The 14,179-nt window shown below is 38.4% G+C and overlaps 1 protein-coding gene across 21 annotated transcripts in view; it reads left to right on the top strand.

Moving 5' to 3' along the window:
- The window catches only part of RBMS3 (RNA binding motif single stranded interacting protein 3), a gene marked incomplete at its 3' end in the record, with an annotated part of 701,513 nt that overhangs the window by 369,148 nt on the left and 318,186 nt on the right, over positions 1-14,179 (top strand). For all 21 annotated transcript variants that reach the window (XM_083823203.1, XM_083823200.1, XM_083823205.1 and 18 more), the window contains one exon: positions 11,703-11,761. In XM_083823203.1, coding sequence (XP_083679329.1) covers positions 11,703-11,761 — 59 coding nt within the window. The remainder of the gene's footprint in view (positions 1-11,702; positions 11,762-14,179) is intronic.

Below are 14,179 nucleotides of genomic sequence, written 5' to 3'. Positions count from 1 at the left end.
TTGTATTACTCACCGCATCCATGTGTGCTTGGAAATTCAGACTGGGGTCATTTTCTTTTGATTTTCACCACTCCTTCAGGTTTGTGTTTTCAAAATCACAGATCCTGGCTGTGGTACTGAGTGTCTCAATTTCGGGTGGCCCAGTGGCTTTGGAAGTCCTCTGCCATACCCTAATGGTTTGCTTTACCCTCTTCTGTTGATTTCTTGCTACTTACACCTTGCTTACTTTAAACCAAGCTCACGAAAGCTTGTTTTCCTATGGATGTTCTTGTTTTACTCTTATAATAGATTTTGGAAAAAAGATATCACAGGGGAGATACAGGGACTAAACTGTAAATGGTGTTAAATATCATCATTTGAAGAACAGCTCTAGTAAGAGTAAATTTACTTAGACTTGTTTGTATGTTTATGTGTATGTATCTTAAAAATGCAAGCAGACATAAATCTTTAAATCTCAGACAAGACAGTGATTCTTTTCAGACTGTGCTCAATATTAAAGGCTAAACCAGAGATAAGATAATGTTCCCATAAACATGGAAGCTTGAACAAAGGAGCAGTTGTCCTGAGAATGTGGGAGTCAAAAAGAAACCTAAGTCTGAACTTCAGAAATTGTCTGAAAAAATGGAATGTTACATGTAGAGTAATGCTTAATGGCTCTCAGAAGTTGCAGAAGAGGGGAAACCCATAGGTCTTCCTCTTGATCTCAGTGGTCTCTGGAGCAAGCTCAAAGAAAGCGAAGGGCAGAGGCATCTGGTAAATGAATAGCTGTACTAGACCTTTTATTTTGCTTTGGCTTCTTGTTCAAGATGTTGGACTTTTTAGAACTTTCTTTGCAAATAGCAGAACGGGAAAGGGTGGGAAAACTCCCATGGCGTGAGGCCTCCCCTCGGGCTCCTCCTCTCTGGGCTGAACAAACCAAGCGACTTCAGCCACTCCTCACACGCCTTCCCCTCTAGACACTTCACCATCTTTGTAACCTTCCTTTGGACACTCTCTAACAGTTTTGTGATGCCCAAAACTGCGTACAGCAGTTGAGGTGAAGCTGCACCAGGGCAAAGCAGAGCAGGACGATCCCTTCCCTCAACTGGCTAGCCCTAAAATGGAGCCCTGGGGAACCCCACTAGTGACTGGCCACCAGCCTGATGTAAGCCCATTTAATATAATCCTTTGAGATTGACTGGATGTCCCTCTTCCATTGTTTTTGTGTTTTCATTGTTTCTGATGGCCTGTACTAAAAGCAATCTACTTGCCAATACAGGTGATCATTGTAAATTTTGTGGTACTCCTTTTTAAACCCAGCACATTTGGCAGATTATATTTTGGCTGCTGAAATATTATTTATCCGTATGGGATATACTTGCCATTTATCTGTGTGATAGCAGTAGTTGAGTGGTGTCAGCACTGGGGTTTTAATAAATCTTTAAATCCAGCAGCTCTTTTTATAAAGCTGGGAATAGAATGCAGCGTGGATTTGTTCATTGTTATCATTTTATTTTATTTTATTTTATTTTTCTTTTGCAAGGTTGTTTTCTGGGATCCAAAACATGCAACTGCCAAGTAGTGTTTTTTCCCTAGCTGAGGATGTTCACTAATATTTGATGAAGATGTTGCCCTTGGTGTTGCCAACCCTCAGAAGTTTATTGCAAGGTTCACAATATTTGTTTCTTAAACCCTTAGATCCTGAGGCGTGTGATAAGATGGGAATCTCAGCTTTCTATTTTAAAAAAATATAGGTTTCTTTCCTTTGTGGCTGTAAAGAGAAGTTCAAAAACACATCTGAGTCTATCACAAAGGCTCACAATATATAAACAAAATAGAAGAATATTTCAAATGTATTTATTTCTTCTTTATTTTTTAATACCAAAAGTTAATTTCTTAACTTCTTGGTGTATTAGTGAGCAACAGGAATTGTCATCACTGTACTCCTTAGCCAGTTACAGGACGAATTGTGGGTTTATCTCAGTGAATCATAGTTCTCATTCTCCCAAAGTATGCTCAATAATCAGATGAGGCCTTGGTTCTTCATGTGCATCTTTATATGGATTGAGGATCATATCTTTTTTAATTAGTTTAACTGAAGGCATCTAAAGGCTCCCAAACTTGACTGAAGCTAATTTGCTTCCAAATCCAGTGCTACTGGTAAAATTTCAGAATGTACTCACTGTATTTTTCAGTGAGTCTTTCTGTTCCTGGGGTAAAATTTCCCAGCAGATTCATAAAATATTTAAATTTTTGCTCCTTCCTCTAGATTTGCCCATGTATATTTCAGAAAAATGAGTTACAGAGCACATCTTTTTTATAGATCTCCATCCAGGCAGGAACTACCAAGTGCCCTTTTGAAGACTGAAGATACTGGGTATATAATGAGCGTCTTTATTGAGTGAATCCCATGGCTTATCTAACCTCTTTCTGGGCCATAGTGGCTGTTTGTGGGTATGAACTGAACCACGGCAGAGCACAGCAATTGCCACCATTGGCTTTTCTCCTGTAGGAGACTCGTGGCAAAGGCGTCCAATAAGAGAATTTGGCACAAAGCCTGGGTGAGTGAGTTGACGGTAAGATTTTGTTCGTCTTAGGCTCGTTGGTTCTCCAATGACTGATGAGCAGAGAGCTACAGATGTGCTAATTATTCCCTATTCCCTGCCCCTTGATGTTATCTTGAAGTGTAATTTCAACATTCAAAGACAGAAAGTAATGAGGCAGCTGCTCTGTTGGTGCAAATTGGGGTAGCCCACTGGAAGATGGCACCGCATGACTAGAAACCAAGAGATATCCGAAGTGCAGTTTTTAATAAGCCCTCCCTTCAAAGATATTTACCAGGCTGGTATAGTGAGGCTAATACATTGAATTATGTTCATCTTTCTTTGGGCAATAAAGGATGAAGAAGTATTTATATAATAGACAAGATCTCTAATCTTAATACGTTTTTAAACCTGTAAATGCATTTTTGTAACAGGTGACTTCATTTAATTCTGCATTTACTTGCTGCTTTTTTTTAAGCATTTTGAAACCATGAAAAATAACATGATTCATAAATTATATATCTGTATGTCGTGCTGGGCAGTTTCATCTAGTTTAAATTTTATTTTTGACAAAGCGATGACTCGAGAAGGTTTTCGGAGAATACTTGCTTTGGGACTCTGGCCTGGACATTATGGTGAGTTACCAGCAAGAACACATTTGTGCTGTTATAATTAATTACCGTAGCTGTTTTAGGCCTCGCCCTGAGGAGAGCAAAGCACTAACTGGCAATGTGCACTTACTGTTATGTGTAAGGTTGTTTTCTGTATCAGGGCTGTAGGGAGGACTTTCCACACCCTTCCAAAACAACAGCAACAACAACACACAAAAAAATTAATTTCAGCCTACAAACATGATTTAACCTTGATAAAATTTCCTCTTTAAGTTCATCTGGGCTCCTTACACTTGGTGAAGTTAAATAAAATTCAAAGAAACTCAAAACCAGAGGTATTCTGTCCCAGTCCTGGGTGAACAGTGTATGCTTCTGTCCTTGTGATTTTAAAATTCCAAAATCATGCTCCTATTGCTTCTCCCTGAAAATTTCAGGCAGAGAAAAATGTGTTCCTGTGCATCACTTGTGTCAAAGTTCGGCCTCTGGAAAATAAACATAACTGTGACATTCCAGCTCTGAAAATAAAATGATTAAAATAAATAATATTTAAGAAAAAGAAGCAATTTATGATTAGTTCCTAAAATACATATTTTGCAATGTAAAAATCCTAAGGAATGATGCTTTTCAGAACAAAGTTGTTTCCAAAGACATCTCAAGTACCTGATATTTTATAATTTGTAAATAATGAAATGGGAGCTCTGTGAACTCAAGAAGTCTCACTCACACATTTGATTCAGATGGCCTTTGTGTGAACTCTACAAAATGCTTTAGCTTTAAATTATCAGTTTGAGTTCATGGTCCCTGGTGGTAGCTGGAGTTCTTGATTTTCTTTTTAATTCCTGTTCTTTTCTTGGCTATTGTTAGAGAGGTAACATCTGATTGATACATATATATATGTATGTATGTATGTATGTATGTATTTACAATACGTTGCAGTCATATAATTCTTTTAAGAGCAAATTGTTTTAGTGAAATGTCAGAAAATCTGCACAAACTGAATGCTCAGAGTTCCCTTGAATAATGGGGCTATTGTTAAATGATTGAATACTTGAGAGATTAATATCATGGTATGCCGACATGCTGGTTCATACCAACTGTAATTTCACAATGAATCCCCCATAAGTAAGCAACACTGTGAATGAGAAATCAGATACAAGACATCCCAGCATGCAAGAACATACAAAGTAAATAAATTCTACACAAGAATTACATGTTGGAGAGTTGTATTTTTACAATATCTGACATAATTCATAATAAATCATTGGATAAAGGAGAATCTTCAAGTTTGAAGATCTGTTTTTTTTTTTTTCTTCAAATGCCGATGTGGGATGTCTTAAGAGTAGAAAAGATCGGTTTTCTTTTTCTTTTTTTTTTTCCCCTGCAGTTCTTTGAAAATTAGTTTGCCTGGCATTATCATTTGTGACAGGCTACAGGTTTATCTTGTCTGTGACAGGTTTCAGATCCCTAAGCTGTCTTCCAAATAATGCATCCTATCATTATACAGAAAATTTAGCAGCACTGCGGAGTGTCTGCAAACAACAGTTGCATTTTATTTTTTTAAGACATCTGAATTCTTGCAAATATGCAATAATTAGTAGTTGAAGATTTAATGACAGCCCAGAAGAAGGGCTGAAGTGTTCTGCATGAAATCACAGTTATTAATTTGTGCATGAATTTTGTTTTCCATACTTAATTTAGCAACTGTAAAATATTTTGCTAATTAATTATTAACACTGGTTATTTGTCATGGCAGAACTGTGAGGGAAAAACATAGCTTTTTATCAAAGCAAAAATATAAATGTCAGAACTTTAATGTAAATACAATATACAATAATGTAATCATTTTTAAATAGTCTTAAGTAGCTTCAATATTCAAACATACAGATGTAATATGAATATAATAGATAGCCCTAATTCAGAATAAACAGTATTTAGAATTAAAGCTGCATGTAAGAGCCAAGTGTCTTGCATGAAATAAACTGTGAAAAAAAAAAAACACACAAAATGAAACACAACAAAATGCTGTAAAATGTCAAGCTTTTATGGGGAGTGCCACTTCGGTAAGTGGCATTTTATTCTGTACTGGGTATCAAGAGCGTGACAAATCTGTAGCCTTATTATAAGCGCTGCGAATAGGATTTGAGCTTGTACCTACTGAAGGCAATGAAAAAACTGCCTTTGATTTCTGCAAGTGTTGGATCAAGCCACTTAATTTCCATTTACATGCAGACAAAAATCTTTTTATACTTTGGCAAGGAAGGGAACAAGGCTACAGGAAACATTACCTTTGAATTACCTAAATGATATACTTCTTACAGGTCTGAGAGTCCAAGTTCTTTATATTTCCAGAATTTTTGTAAATGTTTAAATTCCCTTTACTTTGGCTTCTGTTTAAGCTAGCTTAATTTCTCAAGTATTGGAAACAATTACAGTAAGTATCCAGAGTCTGTACACTTTTGTACGATACATTTTTTGAGGTGAATGTGCTTAAGAATGTGCTTAATATTCTTAATAATGCTTAAGAATATGAAGGCAGATTAGTTTGATTAGGAAATATGACTCTCTGCTTCTTAGTAAATATCTGTATTGTCTTGTAAATATTTTTCTAACTTGAATGTAAGACATCTGTATCTAGTAAAGATAAGGCAAGACATCTTCCTGTGCTTTAATTTTAGAGACACTGGAAAGAAAAGCCAGCATTTTAACAGCAGAGGGATAGTTTTAGTTTTGGTATTTCCACACACATTTAAAGAGGTTTATTTGCAGTATTTTACACTCTAAGTTGTCAAAATTTTACAAGAAGCAACCTTCACTATTACAACCAAGTTTTCCGTGTTCTAGCACCGAAGGATCATAGCTGCTCCAGAGTGGTACAAGAGCCCTGTGATTGGAGCTAAATAGTGCTTCAATCTTCTCCTTAAAAGCACGATTTCTGAATATGATCTGTAAATGTACTATAGAGTAAATGACTCAATCCATGCTCTGAAACAACCTGTTAGGTTCTTTCCTTCTAACACAGAGCTGCTATGCAAGAGAATGATATGGTCTTGGCTTTTATTTGTCTGAAGTAATAATAGCATTCATAGGCATGTGCACATAGTTTTTTTTTGTTTCTTTTTTTCTTCTGAAAAATACATTTTTGGTCAGCATAGTGTGATGGTGAACTATAGATCCATTTATGAATCAAATCACTATATTCTTTCTTAGTAGTAAATATCTGTACCAGAAAATATTCCTAAATTTACATGCATTCTTTCAGTGGTTAATCAGCTTTCATTCTCCAGGAAATTCGCTCCTCATAGATGCTATAATATTCATTATTTTCTGCTTAAAACTGGATGGCATCTTACTCTGTTAAGAACAAAAATACATGGTCTAGGTTTCAGAAATTGCTGGGCAACTCTGAGCCTTCTAGAATTTGGTACAAAGGACTTGGGAGCTCTTCTGAAAGTTCGCTGCTATTTTAGACCTACAACCAAACAATTTGAGACACCCCTTTTTTTCTGGTCTTTTTGAAACTCTTAGACAAGTTGTTATTCTAAATTGCTGTAGTGACTTGTATTACAGTCAGCAAGGGAATGATTTTTATAAACTTGATAGCCAGACTGAAATAAGCGAAGACGAGAGTTAAACTTGTACTTCCTTGGACAGAAGTACAGTCTTTATTAATCCACTACACTGTAGGTTGTCTGCAACCACTGTCCCCTGTTTATTCCCCAAGCCATGTGCTGGTCAGTGAAATAGAAGCTGCTCTGAATGGTATGAATTTAGTTGTTTCATATCTCTGTGAATGAAAAGAGAGTTTGGTTTTAACTTTTCCTTTACAAAAAATTATAAAAGTAATGTACAGAAAAACAACAAACCGGCCAAGTCTTTGTTAATGGATAGAATTCTACATGTTGTATTTAGGAGAAAAAAAGAATAGAAGTATTGAAAATGTCATGCAGTAGATAAAATGCCCCCAAAATGATCATGCAAATGAGAACTTTTTCTGAGTGAATTTCCCTTCTGTATGCATTTGGATGTCTTCGGTGCATGTGGGAGTGCATTATAGGAATAACATCGCTCTGAGAAACATAGTAGCAATTCGTTCTGTATTTTAGGCTTTCATAATGTGGGCTTTTTCTTTTTTTTTTTTTTTACAGAAATCCATGATTTTCCTAATAGAGTCTGCTTTTAAACAAAATAAACCCAGTTACGCTATTTATATATTCATTCACAAGAATGAAAGAGTCTCAGAGTTGCTTATCTAAATCCAATTACTGCTGGTCAAATTCATCCCGGTACAAAAGTCCCGGAGATAAAAGCATATATTACCTAAATGCATAGAAATTCCAGCTGTTTTCAGCTGGGTGAATTGTGCTTTGAGTAACACATGGGGCTTTGGGTGAACCCTAATGTCAAGGATATAATTAGTAAGCTCTCAACTTGGAAATTGCATGGCATCTCCCTTGGCTTACCCAAGCAAGGAAAAACTGTGAAGAGGTTACTTGGGTTGAAATCACAAGTTTCACGTTTATTTAAAACACATGAGTAATAACCAGAATGGGGGAAAAGCGGTGATAGGTAGGTGTCTGTGTGCCTGCCACCCTGGTTGGATGGACACGAAGGGTGGCATAGCTGTGGTACCGAGTTGGGTGATGGACATGGCTTGTCTGGTCCGACAGCCATTTCATGTTACAGGACCAGCCATGGCCAGCCTGAAAGCTGGCTTGAAGGACAGCATAAAAATACTTCTCCCATCAGTTTGGAATCAGTGCAGGCGATGGGAAAGGTTCCCGCATCTTGCAAGTGGTATCGCTTACAGCTCGAGTGCTTCCTCCAGGAACTCTCTCCATTTTAACAGCAGTTATCAAATAACTTCCCAGGAACGAACGGTTGAGCTTTGTCTGCAGCGTAAGTGCTGATCGACCACCTGCCTGCAAGGCTCTTGAAGTGATCTATTTGTACTGCAGCCCTGATGCATGGTCAGGGTTTATTCTGCATTGCTTGCATCTTCCTAGAGCCTGCTGAGTAGTTGGAAAATGTGGGGTGCAGTGGGATGGGGCTCTTGAGAGTGTTTTTTGATGCTGCCCAGGGAGTTTTTTCTCTCTGTGGACCACAGCACAGTGTGGTTTCCCCTTAATGCCGCCACCCAGGGTGTGACAAGGTATGTGTTACTGTCATTTGTAGGTGAAGTGTTTTTAAGTGACATTTGTAATTTTAACAGTGGATATCAGAAACTTGAATGGTTTTGCCCTGAACTGGTATATACAAGAAGTGGTAAAGATCTTTATGTTCATAAGAAGCTATTTCTCCCCTCCAAGTTCTCGTGGAATATAAGAATGGCTGGGCTGGGTCAGATCAGGAATTTATTTAAGCTGTTGTAAGGGGAGGTGCCTGATGTTAAAATGGGGACTGGATGTCATGATACTTCCCTGTCACCCTCTCCCAGCTTTTAGTGTTAGGTGGCTTCCAGGGCCACAGACGTGCCGTTGTGTTTAATTTGGTGACAGATCTAACAGCCTAGAAGTCGTCTAATAGCTTTCCGTAGAGATGCATTTTGTGGGGCACCAGCACTTTCTGTGGCCATGAGTTCCAAAGGTAACTTTCCTCTTCTGGACGAGTATCTTCTTCTCCAGAATTTAACCTGTCCATCCTGTAATTGTCTTGTCAGCCCTTATATATTATGAGGAACAGTGAAAACACCTAGTCATAGTTTCACTGCATGGGTCCTTCTTTAATGAGCTGAAGTCCTAGTGTATGCGTTTGCCCCGACATGGAAGCTCTTTCAAGTCTCTGACCACATGGTTTTAAATGAAAAATATTACATGCAGAAAACATTAAAAACATCATTCAATACAGGGAATTAAAAGGATTTTTAAAAACAGGATGAAAATAATTTTATTTGAGGTTACTGCACATTTAAATAATGGGGAAGAATGTAATGAAAAACAACACATCTGTCTGGGAATCTTCTGAATAAAAATTTTGGTTCAGATGTGCAGTAGACACATTTTTGAGGTAACGGTCTCACAGATTCATAACTTCTCTTACCTTGGATACTGTGATGCAGTAGGTTATCTTTAATGATACAATCATTATGTTTAAAGGTTGGTAATAAGGCATTGAGATGAACTCAGTTCCACAATTATCTTTACTGACCAGAATTTTTTTTTTTTTGATTCAAGATCTTTGAAAGAATACCTTCATGCACCATAATTCAGGAGGAAATTAGATAGTGCTCATGTTCTCCCATGACATGCAAACCATACCTAGTATTTTTTACATTAATGATATCGTTTGTGCAGGCTGTTAGATTTTATAGTAGTTTCTATTTAAATATAAGAAAAGGAGCTGTCGCTCGTGATGTGGTTTATAGTTATTTCTGTGGGCATTCTCATGGAAGAATACTTGTTTGTTGCTTCCATGTGAATGAAAACACACTTAAGGCTCACGCAAATGAAGAGACATCAGCTTTGGAGGGACAACATAACTTGATACCACTCTCCGTGTGTGCAAGAAACACGACTACATTTGTAGGAACAAAATACATTCCTGACTTAATGCAAAACACAAGCTAACATTCTTCATCAGAACTAATGTTCTGATTACTGTAAAATACTTACTTGAAATATTTAGGAAAACAGTGTCCAAATTAATTCCAATGACTTTATTGTGGCACAGCTCGAGGTTTATAGCGGCAGATGAAATCAGCTGCATATGGCTAATTGCCTATAACGGTGTTTGTTATTGTGGCACCTCTCGCTGCTCAGACGCCTGGTTTTGCAAACACGTCGGTGTGCATCTAGCAGTATGTGCCGGAGGAAGCTTCTGGACCAAACAGAATTGCTTCTCAGACTGAAATCTCCAGTGTAACGAAGTGTGTGCAGGATCACAGTACGCGGCAAATAACTCTGGGAAATCTGTAATAAAAGCAGTGGAACCACAAATGTCTGTCTTTGCTGGCAAGAAATGTTAACTTTGAGCTCTCACATGACTTGGATGAAACAACATATCAATTCATTAGGAGTGGCTGAACTGAAATGGAGGCTGGGTGTTAGTTTTTGTTGGCGGAAGTTTAGGTAGGGGTTGTGTTTTATTTGAGGTTGTTGTGGGTTAGCCGCTGATTTTTGTTGGATTCTTTCTCCATATATCTGTCAGAGGCCCTTTGCCGTACGAGATAGGCATGTTTTTGCATGTTTTTCATGTATTTGATTTTAAATCTAAATAAATCAAATAAACGAAGATGCACTGCACGGGCCAAACTTCCTGCTGGGTAAGCTGCCCACTGAGCAACCATAAATCACACTGGCAGAGAATTTGGCCGTGCCTGCTTGAGATATGTGCTCTAACATCTTTGAGGCCAAAGTCAACTCCAGGTATTACCGTGAAGAATTATAAAACTAAGTGGAACATAAGTGAATATGAAGGCCCCAATTCTGAAAACACCTGAGCTTAGAAAAGCATGTGATCTCATGGTTAACATTAAACATGCTTTAGGTATCCACTCCTCTTGGAGTAGAGCCAGCTGTGGCAAAACAGACCCCACAGCTACCTGCCCATGTCCCCGTCATGGGGGGGGGGGTGTGTTGCGTTGGGTCTGCTTGCAGAGCACAAAATCCGCTCTGTCTAGGGAGCCAGTGAGGCAGGTGAGGGGGAGAAGAAAGCTTTTCTCCCCTTCCTCCCACCCAAGAGAGACCAAGACATACCAGTGACTTGAGGAATAAAATTAATTTTCTCATACTCCTGAAGTGTTATATTCATCTGTAAATGGCTCTCTTCTATGATCTTTCACCAGCTCTTAGTGACACTGACCATTAAATTGGCATTTGTAGTTTAAACCTCTGCAAGGTAAAGACAAATAGCTGTTTTATGGTCTAATTGCTTAATGCAACAAATTGTAGCTGCCCAAGTTCCCTCTTAATCATGCCAGGTCTATCGAGTTGCAGTGCAGTGCAGTGCTGTCTTATGAGAGGTGTCACATACTAAAGTAAGAATTAGCACTCATCTTGGAAAAGAGCTAGGAGATGCATATAAACCTCAAAAGCTTCAGTCTATCTAAAACAGAAGCTAAATCTAAATCTAGATCTGAACCTATCTGTTTAGGGTGTGTGTGTGAATATGTGAATGCAGACCCAAGCACAATTGTGTCTCTGTGTGTGTGTGCATGCATGTAAATAAATGACCATACCTCCTTGTTGTTAATCCTGGATCTGGTCCATCTCTATTAAAATTAATCTTGTTTGACAGCTGAAAATGAAAATATATTTTTAAGCAAGCCTAATTAACTTAACCAAAGAAGCATCTTTAGTAGTGCTGATGACCTAAACTTTCCCCTGTATTTGGCATTTATACTGGCAGTACAGTGCAGCGACCAGAAGTAGACAGGCTATGGCAAAGGAGCGGTGCTTTTCAGATGAACTCTAAAGGTGTTTGTTGAACTGCAGTCGAAGAAGGAACCTCTCCAGAAGTATCAGGGAAACATTCTTCAAGAGCACTAGATCTCTTTCTTGGATATGTGCAAAAATAATTATATATGTTATTAAAATGCAATAACATGTATTTCTGTTCTTTGTTTTCTCTCTAGGTATGGGAAAATTGTATCCACAAAGGCAATTCTTGACAAAAACACAAATCAGTGCAAAGGTATGTGTAAAAGTCTGCCCTGTGAGTTCATTGTCTGTTTGAATGATTGACTGGTGGCTTGACTGCCAAGGCCTTGGCTCCAACAGTGCAATCAACATAATGTACGGTATATTGCAAACATATTTAATAATGCCAAAGCTTTGAGTCTTGTTTCCAGTAACATTGCTCATTAATTTTTTTCATTAACAAACAAAATGAAAATCACAAATCATAACAAGTATCAAATTGCTTCAGCAGAAAAGTAAATTACCTTCTAACCACATAGTACCGTCTGATTTGAATGATATCATCATTGATGCAAATTGATTTCCTATATAAAAGCAAAAATTTTCCCAAGCAAAACCTGGTTTATTTTTTTTCTGGTTCAGGTTATTCATTTAACAGTCTGAAGAGCAGTCAAGTGTATGGTGGGAACCTCTGCTTTAAAATGTCTGTCACTGTATACTAGTGATATTCAGAATCCTTTTGGAGTAATAGGATCTACTGAAGTGGATTCTTCTCATAAGAAGTGCATTCTGGATAGCATTTCAGTATGAGTTACTAAAAGCACTGCATACAGAAATATCTCACTGGTGGCAAGATAGGATTTGAAGAGAAACAGGAGAGAAAGATACGTGGGCAAATTTTGAGAAAGTTCAAAATCCTGTCAGCTGTACCAAAGATGTTACTGATGTTTGGAGAAGTGTGTGCCTTTATCTCTTGCATGCCAGCAGCAGCATTCATTAGCTACTCAGAAAAAAAAGTAAGTTGTAAGATTGCAGTCAAGTCTTGGAAATCTCCATCAGCCTAATACAGTTCATCATCAGAAGTGGCACTACCATGCATTCACTTTGGTTGGACTTGTGTTTTTTTTTTTTTTTATAACATCACTCTGACCATATTTCTTTGAAAATCACACTGGGAACCAGATTTTTGTTTGTTTGTTTTTTGTTTAGCTTGTTTTACAGAAGAATACCCATGTGGAAGGATGGGTTTGGCCAAGTGCAGAAGGCCTGGGGTGCAGGCCCACAGAGGTGAGAGCAGCAGTTTCAGAGCCAGGAGGAGATGGATTTACCTGCCACTGGGAGGCTTGAGTTTTGGAGGCAGGGCGCTGTCTGGGGACCTGTAGAGAGAGGAGGATTTGCAAAGTGACAGAGCTACAAAAGGGCTGAGTGGATCAAAAGGGCCCTGAGCTGGTTTGACAAGGAAGAAGAGTCCTACGATGAACAGGAGTATGGTTAGATAGGATAGGCTTTGGGATAGCGGTGGTTTGGGATGAGACCCTGGTGTAGGAAGAAATTGGGGTTTAGGATTAAGGGAGCTACAGGGGCCTGATTTGCTGATGTCAGGGGTTAAAAAAAAAAAAAAAAGTCGTCGTCCATGATCAGGTAGGTTGGAGTAAGCCTGGGTCACTCTTCATTGTCCCACACTCCAGCTAAGACATTTCTTTAGGAACAGAAATGTTGTATTTCCCCGTTCCCACCATACAACAAGACTGAGGTGTTTTCTCATGGGTCAACTCCACCATTTTTTCAGCTTTTATCTTAAATTTGTCCATCTGAAATGGCAACACAAACCAAGCGTATGGAGTTGAATTTGAATTGGGCTGTAAATGTGCTGAATAAATAAATGAAGTCTGTGGAACAGCGAAATGTATTTGTCTCTGTTGATCTCGGTTGCCTGAGACCACGCTGCTCTCACTATAGATGCTTCAGCTGGGTGGCTAAAAGCTGGTGGAGTGAATCAGTGAATCTGGTGGAAGCAGGCTCATAGACTGGTAACCACTCCCACAAACATGTTGTCGTGTGATCTAGACTTCTTTCTATTCCCATTGCCAGTGGAAATAAGAAAAGACGGATGTACTTGCAAAATACAGAAATGTGAAGTGAAAACATTGTAAAGAGCATAAATGGTAAAAATTTGAGAAAGACAAACATCTTGGTTTGGTATTCTTTATGTTGTAGTCTGTTTTGATATTATTGTAGTGGGGGCTATGTAACAGTGAGTTGGAATTTTGTAAAAGTTTGGTTCATGCTGTGTTTTTACACTGTAGGGCAGAGATATATTTATTTGTATTTTCAAAGATGGATCTTTATGACATAAGTGGTGTCATTATAAGATCATAAACATAATTGGATTTATTAACAGTATACTTCGTGGCATAAAAAGAATAGATGTTTTGCTTCTTGGGTATGATTTCCTTCCTCTAGCAAGATTGCTGGGGAAAAAAAAAAAAAGAAAAAAGAAAAAGTCTGACAGGCATCAGAACTGGAAGGGCCCTGAAGAGGTCATCTGGTCTGTTCCTCTGCCTCAGGCCAGGATCAGCACTACCTAAGCCACCGCTGACGGATGTTTGTGTCACCTGTGCTCAAAGGCTTCCAGCAGTGGAGATTCCACCAGCTCCTCAGGCAATTGGCAATAGTGCTTGCTGTCCTTGCT

This window comes from Anser anser (assembly GCF_964211835.1).
Source record: "Anser anser genome assembly, chromosome: 2".
In the NCBI taxonomy this organism is placed as follows: domain Eukaryota; kingdom Metazoa; phylum Chordata; class Aves; order Anseriformes; family Anatidae; genus Anser; species Anser anser.
Note: the sequence above shows the minus strand (reverse complement) of the source record. Positions and strands in the feature narration are given on the sequence as shown.